Source organism: Sus scrofa, chromosome 13, assembly GCF_054392235.1.
Source record: "Sus scrofa isolate SSC_HxYL_T2T_F1_AM1 chromosome 13, Sscrofa_HxYL_maternal_Yorkshire_Landrace_v2.0, whole genome shotgun sequence".
In the NCBI taxonomy this organism is placed as follows: domain Eukaryota; kingdom Metazoa; phylum Chordata; class Mammalia; order Artiodactyla; family Suidae; genus Sus; species Sus scrofa.
Genome location: NC_139395.1, coordinates 219,076,226 through 219,093,992, shown reverse-complemented (window position 1 = coordinate 219,093,992; position 17,767 = coordinate 219,076,226). Strand labels below are relative to the sequence as shown.

The 17,767-nt window shown below is 53.3% G+C and overlaps 1 protein-coding gene across 7 annotated transcripts in view; it reads left to right on the top strand.

Annotated features, from left to right (window-relative positions):
- The window catches only part of DSCAM (DS cell adhesion molecule), a 744,988-nt gene that overhangs the window by 595,050 nt on the left and 132,171 nt on the right, over positions 1–17,767 (top strand). For 5 of the 7 annotated variants that reach the window (XM_084992175.1, XM_084992177.1, XM_084992176.1 and 2 more), the window contains 4 exons: positions 290–486; positions 2,054–2,150; positions 3,033–3,161; positions 12,899–13,066. In XM_084992175.1, the coding sequence (XP_084848301.1) occupies positions 290–486; positions 2,054–2,150; positions 3,033–3,161; positions 12,899–13,066 (591 nt within the window). The remainder of the gene's footprint in view (positions 1–289; positions 487–2,053; positions 2,151–3,032; positions 3,162–12,898; positions 13,067–17,767) is intronic. The other 2 variants (XM_084992181.1, XM_084992179.1) reach the window with 1 other exon arrangement.

Here is a 17,767-nt window from a genome sequence, read left to right as displayed (position 1 = left end):
CCAGTCAGCAGGGCAGAGCACGCTCCTGTGCGTCCCAGGGGACGGGTCTGAAAAGAGCCACACCCCAAGCAAGGCATCCCGCGGCATTCCTGCTCAGGGCTCATTCAGTCCAGTTTCGTTTTCCTGCCCCTTTCCACCCGAGTTGGTCCCGACTCTCGCGCAGCAGTTTCTGGACACTTTTTATGTCAAAGACCGTCTCCCCAAGCGCGACGGAGCCGCATGCGAGTTGCGGCCAGGAACGCGAGAGCCCTGCTTCGCCGAGTAAGTTGTGTCGCTTTGGGGTTTGCAGTTCCTGCGATGATCACGTCCTATCCGAACACCACCCTGGCCACTCAGGGTCAGAAGAAGGAAATGAGCTGCACGGCCCACGGCGAGAAGCCCATCATCGTCCGCTGGGAGAAGGAAGACCGCATCATTAACCCCGAGATGGCCCGTTACCTCGTGTCCACCAAGGAGGTGGGAGAGGAGGTGATCTCTACGCTGCAGGTAAAAGCAAAACCCCACAAAGCAGGACCAGACTCCCAGCCTCGGAGAACAGACCTGGGGTGGCCGGGGGGAGGGGGAGGGAGCGGGATGGACGGGAGTTTGGGGTTGGTAGACGCCACCTATTCCATTTAGAATGGATAAGCAGTGAGATCCTGCTGTACAGCACAGGGAATGCTATCTAGTCTCTTGGGATAGAATATGATGGACGATAATATGAGAAAAAGAATGTGTGTGTGTGTGTGTGTGTGTGTGTATTCTGTACAGCAGAAATTGGCACAACACTGTAACTATGGTAAGGAGTTCCCGCTGTGGATCAGTGGGTTATGAACCTGACTAGTATCCATGAGGATGAGGGTTCCATCCCTGGCCTCGCTCAGTGGGTTAAGGATCCAGTGTTGCCGTGAGCTGTGGAGTAGGTCACAGATGTGGCTCGGATCTGATGTTGCTGTGGCTGTGGTCCAGGCCGGCAGCTGCAGCTCCACTTCGCCCCCTAGCCTGGGAACCTCCATATGCCACAGGTACGGCCCTGAAAAGCAAAAAACAAAAACAAAAACAAAAAACTCCTCTACTCCAATAAAAATAAAATTTTAAAAAAGCATCGCAAACATGGCAGATGCCAGTCTGCCCTCAAGGGCAGACTAAGGCCGTCCTTTCACATAAGTGGCTGTGTGTGGTGATGAGCAGCAGATCCTCTGTCAGACGCGTTCGTGGAGCAGCGTCTCTCCCTCCCATCTAAAGGGAGGCTGAGTAGTCTGCAACACCCTTGCTTTATTGCAGGTGTTATTAAGAGGCAAGTGATTACAGACAGGACAGAGAAGCCAACTGTCATTAAGAAAAGGGAGAAGGAGTGTCTTTTAACGACAGTTAATCCTGGAGGAACGGCAGCCTGTGCTGTGCACACATAGGCTGTACGTGTGATTCCTATGAGCAAAAGTGTAGACAGGCTGTGGACACAGCATGTTAGAAGGAAACCGTTTTGCTTCTTTGGGAAAAAACCCAGTGTAAAAAAGGATTGCAGGATTTTACAAACTTTAGCCCTCTTGGTGTCAGCTGCGTGATCATTTCAATACAGAGGAGAAGGAAAAGCCCTGTGTTTGACATGCTGGGACCGATTCACTGCCGGGGTCCAGTCCCAGGCCCAGAGGTGCCCAGGAGACCAAAGCTTTACTGCAGTAACTGCAGTATTCATACATCTGTGTTGTTTTTTTGTTTTGTTTTGTTTTGAAGGCGGTGTTGCTTTGGATGCTTTAAAAATCCGCTATGAGAGAAAAAATGTATATAAGGAATATTTATCCGCCTGACCATGACATTCTCTATCAATTTTCACACCCAGTTTAACGAACTGGGAGCTGACACGGCTAATGTCCAGGGAACCTGTCCATCTGCACGTTCACAGTTGTGCTGAAGTAGTGCTCTCAGAGTTGTGCGTCCCCGTGCGTGCGTGCGTGCGTGCCTGGGGCTGGGAGGAGGGCGAATGTGGCGAGAAGAGGTCTAGAGCCCCAAGCCCTTTAATTGTCCCCTCACTGCTTTCTACTGGGTCCGACGGATCTCTCTGCTTTTTCCGTAGATTTTGCCAACGGTAAGAGAAGATTCTGGCTTCTTCTCCTGTCACGCTATCAATTCTTACGGGGAGGACCGTGGAATAATTCAGCTCACGGTGCAAGGTAGGGAGGACACAGCCGAGGGGGAGAAGTGCACGGCTGCTTTAGGGCAGTAAGTGTGTGCCCAGGCTCGGGCATCCATGCGGCCTCAGCCCGACACGTCCCACTTCCAAAGCCCCAGAAAATGTTGCATCAGTACAAAGTCGGCGCTAAAGCAGTTATTTCACAGATCTCATGACTAGGTCAAGGTGCAGCTCCAAAGCCCAGAATGAGGTCCGTAAAGAAATGGGCTTGGAACACTGGCAGCCCTGCTGAATGCACAGCGGGGCGACGGGGGCTTCCTTAAACTAGACGATCCGACCCGAATGAAAAGGAAAGTTTAACATTTGGGGCCCGAAGAGTTTTTGAGGTCATAGATCCCAAGCCAGAAGAATGACATCTAAATCCTACGGGTTTAGGAGTTTGCCTCGTGGCTCAGTGTAACTAGCCCGACTGGTATCCATGAGGATGCTGGCGTGATCCCTGGCCTCATTCAGGGGTTGAGGATGTGGCATTGCTGTGAGCTGTGGTGGAGGCTGCAGATGCAACTTGGATCCTGCATGACTGTAGCTGTGGCTGTGGTGGAGGCCGGCAGCTGCAGCTCCAATTCGACCCCTAGCCTGGGAACCTCCATAGGCCGTGGGTGTGGCCCTAAAAAGGCAGGAAAAAAAAAAGTCCTCCAGGTTTGGTCCAGGTTTATAAGTGCTAGGAAAACTGGCAGATTTTGGAAAAGTGACATTTTGCCATCCTAAAATGGGATTAGGGGGAAAAAATGACTTATGAGTAAAAAACGTCGGCCATCATCAAAAGCTAAGAAAGCTTTTGTGAGCCACAGTCTGCATTTCCCCTCGTTGTCTTGGGTCCGAAGGGCGTGTGAACTGATCCCCGGTTCCTGTGGACCCACAGAGCCCCCAGACCCTCCCGAGATTGAGATCAAAGACGTGAAAGCCCGCACCATCACGCTGCGCTGGACCATGGGTTTTGACGGGAATAGCCCCATCACCGGCTACGATATTGAATGCAAAAATAAATCAGGTAAGGCCTCGATTTCCCCCCGCTGTATTTCCTCTTCGAAAAGCCCTTTTGGGTTTTCTCCTTTTTAATGGCTTTTACCTATAAAACTAGCCCGGACTCTGGAAAACTCGGAGGGGGCTCTTGGGACGGGCCCATCTCTTCCCTTGCACAGAGCACACCGCTGCCTCCCTTGGTGGGGTGGTTCGGGTAGATGGCTCTCTTGCTTGGGTCAGCCCCGCCTCTTTTCTCTTAGAGCCGGAGGGGCCTCCATCCTGCTCCCTCCCCTGCTCCCGGGGCCCCCAGGGCACTCTGGCCTCAGTTGGCGGCCAGCCTGGCCTGGCCGCTGTCACGGTTTCCACCTCCGAGCTTCCCTTTGCTTCCCTCCCGTCCGAATCCCCGAGGGCCGGCTGTGCTCAGAGTCTGTGGGATGAGCTGAGTGGGGATGGCCCATGCCGAGAGAGGAGAGGTGTGTCTCGCTGAGATGGGGACCCTGCTGGGCCCTCCTGGACATGTGGGGACAGGAACTGCAGCCCAGGCCATCCTGCGCCTCCTCTGGGTGGGCAAGGGGTCGGCCCCCCGGGAGCCCGTAAATCAAACAGACCCGGCTGGCAGGACCATGAGGGGTGGGTCTGATTATCATCTTATAGGGGACAATGACAAGGCCACTTTGAATGTTATGACGCGGCAGGCTGAGGGTTGGACACGTCTGTGGCCCCTTGTCTGGACTTTGACACACAGGAGTCAAGGAATTAGGGCACCACTGGCACAAGAGGGATCGACACAATTCTCAGAGACCACAAGAGTGGCCTTGTTTTTCTCTTTCTGGGTACCACGTGTCACTGCAGAGTGCAGAGTCTTGACCCATTTTGAGCTGAAGCTGGAGTAAAAAATTAAGCGGGGAGTCCCCGTTGTGGCTCAGCAGGTTAAGAGCCCGACGTAGTGTCTGTGAGGGCACGGGTTCCACCCGCGGCCTCACTTAGTGGGTTAAGGACCTGGCATTGCTGTGAGCTGTGGTGTAGGTCACAGATGTGGATCAGATCCCGCGTGGCTTTAGCTGCGGTGTAGGCCGGCGGCTACAGCTCCCATTCGACCCCTCGTCTGGAACTTCCTTGTGCTGCAGGTGCAGCCCTAAAAAGAAAAAAATAAATTAAAAAAAAAAAAGAAAAAAGCTGGAGGCAGCTGAAAGGCAGGTGAGGGGTGAGGAAGTGCTTCGGCAGGAGCGGACGGGCTGCAGAGCCGAGAGTGTGAGACCAGGAGGCGGAAGGGACTCGGGAGACGCGTTGAGCGCTGGGTTAAAGGAAAGCCACAGGTGACCATGCAGATAACGTGCATCTGGAGTCCCCGTCGTGGCTCAGCAGTTAAGGAACCCGACTAGGATCCATGAGGACGCGGGTTCAATCCCTGGCCTCGCTCAGTGGGTTAAGGATCCGGCATTGCCGTGAGCTGTGGTGTAGTGGCAAATGTGGCTCGGCTCTGTCATGGCTGTGGCTGTGGCAAAGGCCGGTGGCCACAGCTCTGATTCGACCCCTAGCCTGGGAACTTCCATATGCCACGGGTGTAGCCCATAAAAGAGGGAAAAAAAAAAAAAAACTTGGATCAAACCAAGAACAGCAGGTGTAGCCATGGTACTTATGATTGGTGTGTGATATGTAGCGGATTAGAAATGTGGAAGAAAAGGTGTCAGAAGGGGTGGGATGGATCCGCTTGGTCTCCTGAGCCACAGCCAGAGCCCAGAAGTGAGGTGATGCTTCCACAGACCTGAGGAAGCCCTTGGAGGGGAGCTGTGTGGCTGCAGTCACGCTGTCCATGCAGTGGGCTGGGGAGGGGTGCAGGGGGCGGGGAGCGAGCCGAGGGCAGTGCCAACCCCCACGGGGATCTTTCAGGAACCAGGACCGACCGTCTTGCCCAGGGCAAAGGGAAGAGGGGAGGCCCTGCTGTCCTTCTGGAGAAGTTAAGGTCAGGCTGGAACCAAGCACTTCTTAGGGGCGGCAGACACATTCTTGCAGAGAAGGGCCTGGAAACCCGCAGCAGCAAGGAGAACTTGGCAGGAATACAGACGTGCATGATGGGGACGCTTGCAGCGTCCCCAGAGGGAGAGGCAGACCCCACCAGTCTCTCTCACCGGCCAGGGACCGAAGGCCTGGGGTCTTAGACCTGGTGGCCTCTCAGGGGAGCAGCCTCCCTCTCTTCGGGGGCTCGGTCATTTCCGGGTGTTGGCGACGATCCAGGCAGGGGTTGATCGAGGGGGTCTGGGGCCCAGCCTGTCTCCACTGTAGCCTTGTCTCTTAGCAGCTGTGCACCTTCACTGGCTGCCTGGCTCCCCATCCTCCTCTGTGAAACGGGCTGCCTCGGCATCCACCTGTGACAGTCGACCCTCGAAGGCCGCCCTCCCCTCCCTGGACCACAGTTGCTATGGTTACTTGCACCTGCTGCTTAGACCCCGCTGCTCATGTTACCTCCATAGGGACCCATCCCTGGTCCACACTGGAGGCCAGGCCTCCCCGTCTTGGGCTCCACAGGATCTCCCCCTGCTCCTCTGGCAGGTGCCGTCACGTGTGATCAAACCCCTCACTCCGCGACTGTGGGTTTTTTTTTTTTTTTAAATATATCATCATTTTCTTTTATTATATCTGGGTTTTGACTGCAGTTGGAAAAGCTGTCTTCTATGCTCGGGCCATGAAATAACTCATCCTGTTTTCTTCTCATACTTGTGTTGTCTCTCCCTCTTTTCGAAATTTAGATCTCAAATCGTTTTGGAGTTCATCTTTGTGTATGCTCGGAGAGATGGCTCTAGTTTTGTCTTTTCTAAAAAGGGTCTCCTTTTGCCCCAACATCATTTGTTAAAAAGTCCGTCTTTGGAAGTTCCTGGCATGGCTCAGTGGTTGCGAACCCAACTAGTATCTGTGAGGATGTGGGTTTGATCCCTGGCCCCGTTCAGTGCGGTGAGCATCCGGCGTTGCCGTGAGCTGTGGTGTAGGTCACAGACCTGGCTTGATCTGATGTTTCTGTGGCTGTGGTGTAGGCTGGCAGCTGTAGCTCTGATTTGACCCCTTACCTGGGAACTTCCATATGCCGCACCTGCAGCCCTAAAAAGACAAAAAATGAACATCCACTTTGCCCAGTGATTTCAGATGCCACCTTATTGCTTACTAACTTTCCATGTGTATGTCAGTCTACTTATGGTCTTTCTATGCTGTTCCATTGGCTCATCTATTAAAGCACCAGTACCAGACTATTTTAATCACGGAGGCTTTATGTTTTAATATCTAAGACTGGGCCACCCTAGGAACTTTTCCTTTCCTGTGTTTTATTAGTTTTCCATATATAACTTTAGGGTCAACAAGTTTAGCTACAGAAAAACATGTGTTTTTTGTTACCGTTAATTTGTTGATTAATGTAGGGAGAACTGACATTTTTTATGAATTTGTTGCGGGTTGAATTGGTCCATCAAAAATGTGTGCTGAAGTTCTAACTCCTGGTACCGCAGAATGTGTCTCTGTAGGGAACAGAGCCGTGGTGTTGTGATTGTCGATGTGTGCGTCCCCTTCACCAGCCTGGGGGATGCTTGGGGCTCCCTGTACTCAGGCCCCACACCCAGCACAGGCCTGACGTGTGGTCAGAGTTCAACAGATAGGCGGCAGATTCTCTCTAAGAAGGGAGTTCCTGTCGTGGCTCAGCGGTAATACACCCAACGAGTATCCATGAGGACTTGGGTTCGATCCCTGGCCTTGCTCAGTTAGTTAAGGATCCGGCTTTGCTGTGAGCTGTGGTATAGGTCGCAGACATGGCTCGGATCTTGCATTGCTGTGGCTGTGGCTGTGGTGTAGGCTGGCAGCTGCAGCTCTGATTCGACCCCTGGGAACCTCCATGTGCCGTGGGTGCGGCCCTAAAAAGACAAAAAAAAAAAAAAAAAAAAAAAAAAGGAACACGTTGGCCACCCCCCTGTCTGGCACATAGCAAATGTCTAATAAAGGGTAGCTTTAGTGTCACTCAAGCGTGCATGAAAACGCTTATTTTTACGTGGCCTCTAGGCCCAGCTATGTCTGTTAAACTACTTGCTGCCCGTTCAGAATCCTCAGTGTCTCCCCCTCTCCTGGAGGTTTCCCAGAGGCAGGAGCCCTGATTTTGTGCTTCCCCAGCACCCGGCACAATGCCTGCGGGTAAGAGATTCTCAGCGAATGTGCAGCATTTAATTCACAGGCGGTCCAAATCTAAGCATTATCTTTATCGCCAGCAGCATTTTCACAAGTGTCAATGGCTGGGACTCTGCATAATAAAGTAGGAAAAGGCGAGTATGAAGCCGGGCACAGTCCAAATCGAGGAATAGAGTCCCTTCCTCCCGCTCTACACCCGCACAGGGGCAGGCACGTAGCCAAGGTGCCTGCAGCCGTGGAGCCTGGCAGGAGGGTCACCGGGGAAGAGCCCATGGACAGGCAGGCCCAACACCACGTCCTGAGCTCTGCACCCAGGCCCCCCCGGCCTTCCATCACTTCTAGATTGAAAGGCCTGGGAGCGGGGAGGGAGGCCAGTCGCAAGAGGAGTCCTGGTCCCTGCTCTAGGGACAGTGTTCATTGGCATCTCTATGCGTTAGTGGCTTCCTTAAAAGGTGTGGGTGTGTAAACAGTACAACCATAATCTGAAGGAGTGAAATTTATAGGCAGAGTATATAGAAAACGGATGCTTCAAATCACAGCTTAACAGCCACCTCCTCCAGGAAGCCTTCCCTGACCACCCATCTTCGGGCACGCCCCTCCTCCACTCCTATAGCACCCTGTGTGCCTTGACAGTTGGTGGGCTTGTGACTGTTTATTTAATATCTGTCCCCTACTGGGTGGTTGTCCCAATGAGGATCTAGTGACCTCTTGGGGTGGGTCCTACATCTGAGGAACTCTGAGCCATGTCCCTGCATCCCCTGCAGTGACCAGGACACACACTAGACCCGTCATATGACCGGTTGACTCTCAACTCATGTTTTAAGCAATGAAATCATCCCCAAAGATGCTCTCTTCTGCTTTTGCAGTGATTTGCCGAGAACTCAATGCATGACCGTATGTTACTTGCCTAACACAGCGGGTCTCTGCCAGGGGTGGTTCAGGCCACGCTTGAACAAGCCCAGCAGTGGAAACTGCCTCCGTCCGTCCACCGCGACTGTTAAAAGTTCTTTTATTTCTTGCACCAAAACAGACCTTCCTGAATCTACGGCCCTCTTCCCACCTGAAACGCTTTGGTCAGATGGCATCCCTTCCAGGGTTTGAAAGCAGATGCCACTCTTGGTTTTCCTGTTTGCTGGGCAAAGAAAAGGTCTCGAGTTCTTCTGCTTGTCCTGCCATGACCACCTCCCGGTCCTGCCCTCTGGTCACCTCCGAGGGCCACCCCCCTGGTGTCATGTGCCCAGGCTCAGGCACGACGGAGCCGGTGCCCCCTCGTTCAGAATGTCTGACTTGCTCTATGTGGCCTGCAGCCCCGTGGTGGCCTTGGCTGCCACGTCCTTGGTTGCAAGTGACCACTGCCTCTCCTCCGGGTGGACCCTGGGGACCCCTCCTCACCCTTTCCAGCGTCAATGCCCCAGTGCACGGCCTGCCCATCAGCCTGCACGTCCGCTTCCTTCCCCCCCCCGGGCGCCCCCCTCCTTCTCACGGTGCCTCGCAGGTCCCTGAATGGGCTTCCGCACCCTGTCCCATGGCCCTTCTCTCTGAGGCCCCTTCCCCTTCCCACCCGAGGGACGACTGTTCTCCGTGGAGAAGACAGAGCAGGAGTGTTGTCCCCTGTGTCCCCAGCAGGTCTCCGCCTTTTCTGAGCTGCCTCTTCATTTTATACACTTTGTGTAATTTCGTCTCGCAAACCTCTGGTCGTCCTCACTCACTCTTGCTTCTAACAGCTCCTCTTCTTCGTTTTTCCTTTTTTTTTTCTTCTTTTTTCCGTTGTTGGCCGCCCCACAGCACATGGATGTTCCTGGGCCAGGGATTAGCTGCGACCTAACGCTGCAGCTGCGGCCATGCTGGATCCTTAACCCACTGTGCCAGGCTGGGATTGAACCTGGGTCCGGGCACTGCAGAAACGCTGCCGATCTCACTGTGCCGCAGTGGAAACTCCAACTAGCAGCTCTCCTTCAGCTTGAGTCTCCTCTATTTCATTTGTCCTTGAGAATCCGCCGCCCTCCTGACTCGAGTGTCTAACCCCTGGGCTGGGCTCAACTCAGGCACCCAGTACAACCACACGCCCCGTGAGCTTCCTGCGTCCCTTCCCACCGGGGGTACCTGAGCTTTTTCCGAGGCAGGGATGGGACTCTGCACGCCCCATCTCCTCTGCCACCGGGCTGTCTGCGGCGTGTCCTGGGATCGTACCTACATAACAACGGATGTGCTGACATCTCCCTCCTAAACCAAGGGACAGATGTGACCACACACAGCGCTCCCACCCTAAGTTCCCACAAACCCAGAGGAGTCACGGGAAATCTGGGCCAAGTTCCCTTCTTCTGCATGGGGCCAACTCTCTGCGTTGCTCCTCCTTGTCCGGAAGCCAGGTCAAAAACTTGTCCAGAGTCTTCGTCTGAGCACAGGGCTTCCAGCAGATGCTGGGAAAATCAAAATCCAGTCTCATTAGAAACTCCTGCAGAGACTCTGTGCGGGTCACGGGCTGCAGCAAGAGGGCTCTGGAGCTTGGGGACATCCCAGCCCCCTTTCTCACCAGCTCTCTGTAACTGGGACTGAGTTTCTGGACCTTCGCAATCAAAATAAAAATCCCCGCTTCACCAGGGTGTTGTAGGAACAGAATAGAGCAGTTGCTCCAAACCCAAGCTGTGCATCAGAGAGCCAGGCTTTACCAAAGCACAGATTTGGGGCACCATCCCCACAGATCGTGACGGCATGGGTCTGAAAGCGCAGTTGTCAACCAGCTCGGAGCCCTTTCCAAGGGGCCCACAGATTTGAGGACGGCAGCGCTCATGACAGGTGCCTTGACTTCTGCCGAAAACCCTGTCAGCTCTCCTCGCGGAGGCGGAGGCCGAGCTCCGTGCTCACACCCCTCCCGGCTTCCCTTCCTGCCCGTGGGGGTGGGTGGGATGGCACACCCAGAGGATGATTCGGACACGGGCCCTGCCAAGGCTGTGTTCTCTGTGTGCAGGTCCCATCAGGGGCCCCCATGCTGAGGCCCCACCCCTGTCTACACTCCAGAAACTGTTCCTCCCCTCTGGCCCTCCTGGACCCGGGAGGGAGAAGCTCCCACCCTTACTAGGAGTTGGGACCTTCAGTGTCCCCGCAGGTCCCTCGCGCCCAGCTCACACCTCGGTAAACAGACCTCTTACAAACCATCTTCCAGTGTGACCTTTCAACTCACTCTGAGGCCACATGCTCTCTCTGCGGCTAGAAACCACCACGCCGTCCCTCCGTCCAGACCTTCCCCACCCACGGCTGCACGGCCGGCGGCTCCACCTCCAAGCGCACCTTTTCCTTGGCGACTCACTTCCCCTGAGTTTCTTTATTTCATCTCCGCTGTCTATATTCCTGCTCCTTCCATTTGTTTCAGTTGGCAGTTTCATCTGCCCAAGAGCGCATCTCTCTGTGATTGTTTTGTGTTACATTTTCAAGCACACTTTGTTCGGAATCCAGGACCCGCCTGTTTGCACATCAGCACCTGAGGGCAGAGGTGGCATTTTTACTCTCCTCCTGGGCAGCCGCTGGCCTGTTTAAATTCTTCCTTTGAGGCCGTATCACTTGCTGGAGTGTGTTGGGATATTTAAGCAGACTTTTTCCTCTCCATTCCGTTACTCTCAGGTCCTCCAGGACGACACATTCCTGCTCGTTCTTGTCGTCTTGAGCTTTAGCGGAACATCCATTGCACAGGGTTTGGAACCACATTCTGACAGTCACGATGATCACAGCCGTCATCTTTTTCTTGCAAAATATAATCTTCGCAAGAAAGAAGCTGAAAGCCCAGCCCATTCTCCCAGGATCGCTCCCTTCCTGCCTGAGACCCCGAGACTGTCACTCCCGCATGGGCTGTACACACGATTCCTTGGCGGGAGGAGGGGGCGGGCAGGAGACAACAGTGTGCCCCTTCGGGCTCTCAGCTGCCCCCCAGACACACACCCTCAGGGAGCATGGCCCTGCCTCCATCAACCCAGTCAGTTCCAGAAACCTCCAAGGTGGCCTGGGCAGAACCACCAACCACCTCGGGCGTCGGCTGCTTAGCACCTGTCTGGGCATTTTGCAGCACCCAGGTTCCTCTCTGTTCCCCCAAGGTCTTCTCCAGAAGGCCGGGCTTCCTCCTGGCGGGACAGGGCTCCTGTCTCTTTCCTGGTTTTGCAGTCCCTTCCGTGCCCGTGCCCGTCCTTCACTGAGCGCCTTCCTGCGGCTCTCCCTTCCTTTGTTATCTGCAGCACCTTCTCTTTCTGTGTCACCTGCTTCCGCCTTCGGTCTTCTGGACTCAATGATACCTTTCCTCTTAGCTGGAATATCAGTCGTTGGTTTCTATTAGGCTCCATTCCCTGCACTCGAGGGCACTCAAAGGCAGCCCTGAAGCCACATCTTTTTCCTCCGAGTCTGGAAAATCTTGCTCCTTTGGTGACCACTGGGCAGAGCAGCACTGAACTTCCATGGTTAATGTGGAAAGGGGGGTGGAGGCCCCCCCAAGACCCAGAGTTCCGTATATTTGCCATTTATTTATTCATCTATTAAACATGCATGTATTGTTTGTCAGGCTCTGTGTGAGCACTGAGGATACAGCCCTGGACGTGGTCAGCACGGTCAGTGCCCTTGTGGGGCTGAGAATCCATCAGGGGACACAGACTCTCGCTGAAGTTCTTACAGATGTGATGAGCACAGGGCAGCAAGGCACAAGGACCCTGGGGCGGTGGGCATGGGTTTACAAGCATCCTCTCTGCTACCATCTCAGGGGGCCCTTGGCTCTTCCCCACCAGCATCATCTCTTGACCAGCTGCCCCCAGTCAGCACCTGCCCAAACTCCTTCTGAAATAAGAACCATTTACTGGTGTACTTACCCTCCAGTGGTCAAAGCTCTAAGACCAGCAAGCACGCAGGTCATGGATTCAGTGATAACTCTTCCTATGAGTCATGTGCCATCTTTAAGACTGGCTGTGGCTGAAAAATAACTCCTACCATAAAGGTTTGGACACAGAATGATTTCAAAAATTAAAATTGAGAAGTGCATTTGGTAAGCAGTGTTTATGCTAGAAACGAAGATTAGTTTTTTTGGGGGGAGGGGGAAGGGGTGATTTCATTCTCACCACGCTCCTTTTGGAGAAGGAGGGCTCTGACATGGCTAAAGGTTTTGCTGGCTCTCAAATACCTTTTAGGACCAGGGACTGTTTCCTTTTCAGTGGAGGGCTGTGCAAACCATAATTTCTTTTATCATCCTGTGCAATGAGTGCTTGTTGTTCACTCGACCAGCATGACTTCTGTTTTCCTCTGTGATTTCTGCCAGGAGGCCTGTTGTGTTGCCTCGGACAAACCTCCCCCAGCCCAGCCGCACCCGCGGCCTTTGCCCCCCACCCCCCACCCCCCACCCCCCACCCCCGCCTCCGCGTGGGTAAAATGCGTGTGCGATGCGGCGCCCCCTGGTGGCCAGACCCCCAGACCACGGGGAACGTTGCATTGAGAATTCACTTTGAGTTGTAACTTTTTTTTCTTTTCCTTCTTTCTTTTTTTTTTTGTTTATAATTCCTGCTTGTGAACTTTCCAAGGCAGAGGAAAAAAACTCACGTCTCTATCTCTTCTTTTTTGAAAAACAAAACCCAAAAGACTCCTGGGATTCTGCTCAGAGAACCAAAGATGTTTCCCCTCAGCTGAACTCGGCCACCATCATTGATATCCACCCTTCCTCCACCTACAGCATCCGCATGTACGCCAAGAACCGGATTGGCAAGAGCGAGCCCAGCAACGAGCTGTCCATCACCGCGGACGAGGCAGGTACGTGTGACCTTCCGACGGGGGGCAGGGGTGGGGAGGCCCGGGGGGAGCCGGTCGGGGCAGAGTCACACCTTGGATGAGAGCTCCCCAAAGCTGGACGCCCCGTCAGAAACAGACGGCGCCCTGCCGCCCACTTTGAAGGCACTGCCCTTCCAACAAGACTTAGGTCAAGGTTCTCACACCCGAGATGTAAAAGAAAGACGCGTGAATTTAAGAATCTGGTGAGATTTCAGGAACCTCCATCCGTAGAGCCCCTTTGTCTGGATGCATGAATCCAGGTCGACAGGAGAACCGTGAGCCTGTGTCTTGCCGGGGTGCCTGTGCAGCCCCGAGAGGGAGGGTGGTTGACTGGGAAACAGCAAGAATATTCTCGGGGTTGTGGAGACAGCCACACAGGTTGTTTTAGTGACCAGAAGTGGCGCTATTTCCCTAATCAACTGCCTTGCTCTTTTGGGGCTGACAACATAGAACATAGAGAGAAGCAGCTTGAAGACAAAACAGCTCACACGATCCTACCAACCTAGAGCTACCCACCAACACGTTGATATCACCCACTCAATTATTCATCACACACACACACACACACACACACACACACACACACACTAGGATGCACACCCTCCAGTGTGGTGGTTCATTCACTGTTACCAGGGAGTAGCAACCCCTGTTTGCAGAAGATTGAGCCGTGGCAGTGAACGCTGCCTGTCCATCTGCCTCCTGGCCTGAGAGGAGGAAACTGGCTGCTTTGGGGCTGCTCTGGGGAAGGAAAGGGAAGGAACCGAAGCCAGCTCACCTTTGGGGACAGAAGAGTGTCCAGCCCCAAACCTCGCTTTTCTCTTCCTGCCCCCAGTCAGAGCTCATCAGCCACTCCCTACTGCTGCGGCGAGGCTGAAAGCTTGGCCGCAGATGCCTGGTTCTGCATCAGCAGGATTAAGGGCTCATCCCCAATGACACAGCCTCCCCAAGAGGTTCGCCTCACCTTCCCACTGGGCTGGCACCTGACTGCCGTCCCCCACCTACTTCGCTGTGACCCCGTGGCGGCACTTGGAGTAGACAGCGTGCTTCCCTGTCTCTGAAGTACTTTCTGTCAATCTGTGGTTCTCCTCCCACCATTTCTGTAACTAATCCCGTAGTGTTAGGGATTGTTGTGTGTTTATTGTTTTGTTGAAGCATAGTTGATTTATACTGTTATATTAGTTTCATATTTAGAGCAAAGTGATTCAGCTACACCCACAGGTGTATTCTTTTTCAGATTCTTCCCATTGTAATTTATGACAAGATATTGAATATAGTTCTCTGTGCTGTACAGTAGGTCCTTATGGCTTTTCTCTTTGATATGTAGTAGGATGTGGCTGTTCATCCAAACTCCTCATTTATCCACACTGCCTCCGTTCCCTTTGGTAACCACAGGCTTGTTTTCTGTGAGTCTGTTTCTGTGTTGTCAATGAGTTCATCTGCGTCCTATTTTAGATTCCACACAAAAGTGATGTCATGTGGTATTTGTCTTTCTCTGTCTGACTTAACTTCATTTAGTATGGTACTCTTCAGGTCTGTCCATGCTGCTGCAAATGGCATTATTTCATTCCTTTTTATGGTTGAGTAATATTCCACTGTATATATGTGCAGCTTCTGAATCCTTTCATCTGCCTTGGCTGTTGTAAATAGTGCTGCAGTGAACATTGAGGTGGACATACCTTTTCTGATTAGAATTTTTATCTTTTCTGGGTATATGCCCAAGAGTGGGATTGCTGGATCATAAGGTAACTCTAGTTTTTTAAGGAACCTCCATACCATTCTCCATAGTGGCTACACCAGTTTACATTCCCACCAACAGTGTAAGTGGGTCCCTTTTTCTGCACACTCTCTCCAGCATTTATTATTATTTGTAGGCTTTTTGATGATGGCCATTCTATCTTATTGTATTTTGGTTTTTTTGGCCGTGCCCTGGGCATGCTGGGAATCGAACCAGCACAACAGCAGTCATCAGAGCCACAGTAGTGACAGTGCTGGATCCTTAACCCACTGAGCCATCAGGGAACTCTGACCTTATTGTAGTTTTGCTTTGCATTTCTTTTCAGTGGTTCATTATCATAAACACTATTGTGATGAACATCTTTGTGATATTTTTTTTACTGTTTCCGACATTGATTTTTATGTTAAATTCCAAGGACAAGAATTGCTGGATCAAAGCAAATGCTGCAGTGTAACTCTTTGGATATGCAAAACCAACATTGTCCCCAAGGAACTAGGTCACTGTCGACAGCTTCTCCTGAGCTGCACATGAGCGGTCCTTTCTGGACTCTGGACCATGTCAGCTCTTGAAAACTGTTTGCAAGGGCGGGTGACAGGCTGGCTTCATGCCTCAGTGTCTGTGAGGAACCACTTCGCACACGTGGAGATGCTCCGCGTGTTTTCTCTTCTGCAAAACGCACATCGTGAGGCCTTTCTCCTCCTCACAAATGATCCAGCAGCTTCGCTGGAAAATTGAAAAACATCCCAGCCTCTGAAAGGACTTTGCATGGCTCTGAAATAATTAGGCTTCTGCAAAAATAGACTCTTATTTAAATATTTCTGTAAACAAGGAACTAACTTCCTGGCATTTCGTCACGTCTGGCATCTAGGGAGAATAAGTCGCCTCTGAAGGGAACACCCTGGCTTGGGGCTGAGCTGTCTCCTTGCCGTTAGCCACCTTCGCAGCCCCGGCCCTGTCGCCAGCCTTCTCCTAAGGAAGCGGTGCTCTCTCCGGGAGGCACCCTCTCGCTGCTTCCGCATTGCCGGAACCCATGCTGCTGCTGCTGCTGCTGTTTCTGTCACTGTTTCCTCTGTGACCTCCCTGCAGCTGCCGTTACCAAGGCAACACTTCCCTCTCCAGCCAGGAGGCCAGGTGGATGGCCCATCCTGGTCCTGGTCACCAGCGTGCATCTCCGCAGACAGGCAGATGCCAGGCTCCTCCTGGTTCCTGGGCTGGCCTTCGGGGCCTTACGTGGGTGCTGGCTGCCGGCTGCCCCACAGCCCCTCCATTCACTGTCCAGACGAGCTGAGGGAATCTAGGGAAGGGAAGCTCTGGGCAGAGGAGAGCTGCAGAGCAGAATTTGCCCTCGTCTTGGAGTAGAGCTTAGTGTGCCTGAAACCAAAAAGCCGTTTTCTCACCCTGGGCAACGCTCTGACCCACGATGCCCTCTTAAGACCTGCCCTCGGTGGCCACAGATGGTCCCTGCCACCTGCTGGTGGGATCCCAAGGACATATCTTGAGGAGCTGTAGCCACCTGGAGAGAACCTTTTCCCACCTTTTCTTTCCCTTTTCCCTAAAGAAATGAGGTCACCTCGGAGGCAGTGAGAATCCTCAGGTGGAAGCTTCTGGAAGTTATAGCCCTGCTTATTTTTAGGGCAGTGGAGTGCCCCAGTCTCAGGCAGCTGAGCATGCCTCCCGGGCCCCAGCTGAGGAAGCAGGTGAGGTGTGGGCCTGGCCTCCCTGACCCTGTTGCTACTTTGAAGCCACCTGGACTCCCTGTGGTGTGGCCCGATCGGAGATGAGCTGTCCCTTCCTGCCCCTTCCTGCTTCGAGCAGCGTCCACCCCCTCGTGGAAGGCCCTGCAAGGTCTGCCCTCCTTTGCTGACCCTCCCTGGCAAGGCCGGCCAAGCCCGCCCCCGCACACTGCCTTTCCCAGTATTCCGCGACCTTCCTGTCCCTCCCCCAGCACCACGTAGAAACCTTTGGGGGGAGGTTGTTTCATTTTGTTTTTCCATCAAACAAAATAAACTTCTTTTCAGGTTTGGGGTTTTATTGAAGGATAGTTGATTTGCAGTGTTTGATCACTTCTGCTGTGCGACAAAGCGATTGGGTTCTACTAGAAATCTTTGCGACGCTCGCCGTGAGCCCTGCGGTCATTTCTCCACGGGACCATGTGCTGCCCGTGGGTCTGCTCCTCGCGTGTCTGGTTCGGGGATATGACTCGAAATGTCCCTAAACACGCCTTTCAGGATTGTCTTAGAACATACAATGAGCTCTCTGTGTGTGTGCGTGTGTTGACTATACAGAGGGTTAAAACCACATTGAAACTTTGCTTTTTTTTTTTCTTTTTTTCCTGTCTTTTGTCTTTTTAGGGCCACTCCCGGGGTATGTAGAGGTTCCCAGGCTAGGGGTCTAATCAGCACTGTAGCCACCGGCCTACGCCACAGCCACAGCAACGTCAGATCCGAGTCGTGTCTGCAACCCACACCACAGCTCACGGCAACGCCGGGTCCTTAACCCACCAAGCAAGGCCACCTCATGGTTCCTAGTCAGATCTGTTAACCACTGAGCCATGACGGGAACTGCAGCTTTTTATTTGTCCTCATCATTTGAAGTTTTATTGGCGTCTGGGTGATTTGCAGTTTTGTGATCGTTCCTGCTGTACAGCACGGTGACTCCGTTAGACACGTCCACACATCCCTTCTCCTGCAGATTCTTCGCCCACACAGACCATCACAGAGTGTTGGGGGAGCTCTCTGTGCTGTGCTGCAGGGCCCCGTCGGCCGGTCCTTCCGGAGACCCGCACGAAAGCTTCGAATGGCTGCGTGAGAGGGAAAGGCAGAGAAAGGCAGGAGAGTAGGTCTGGAAGGTGGACGGTGGACGGAGGCGGGGGGAAGAAGGCGGCGCACCCATCAGAGCTCCAGCAAGGACCACAGGAGCCATCGGAGCTGGTGGCTGGAGCCCAGTAG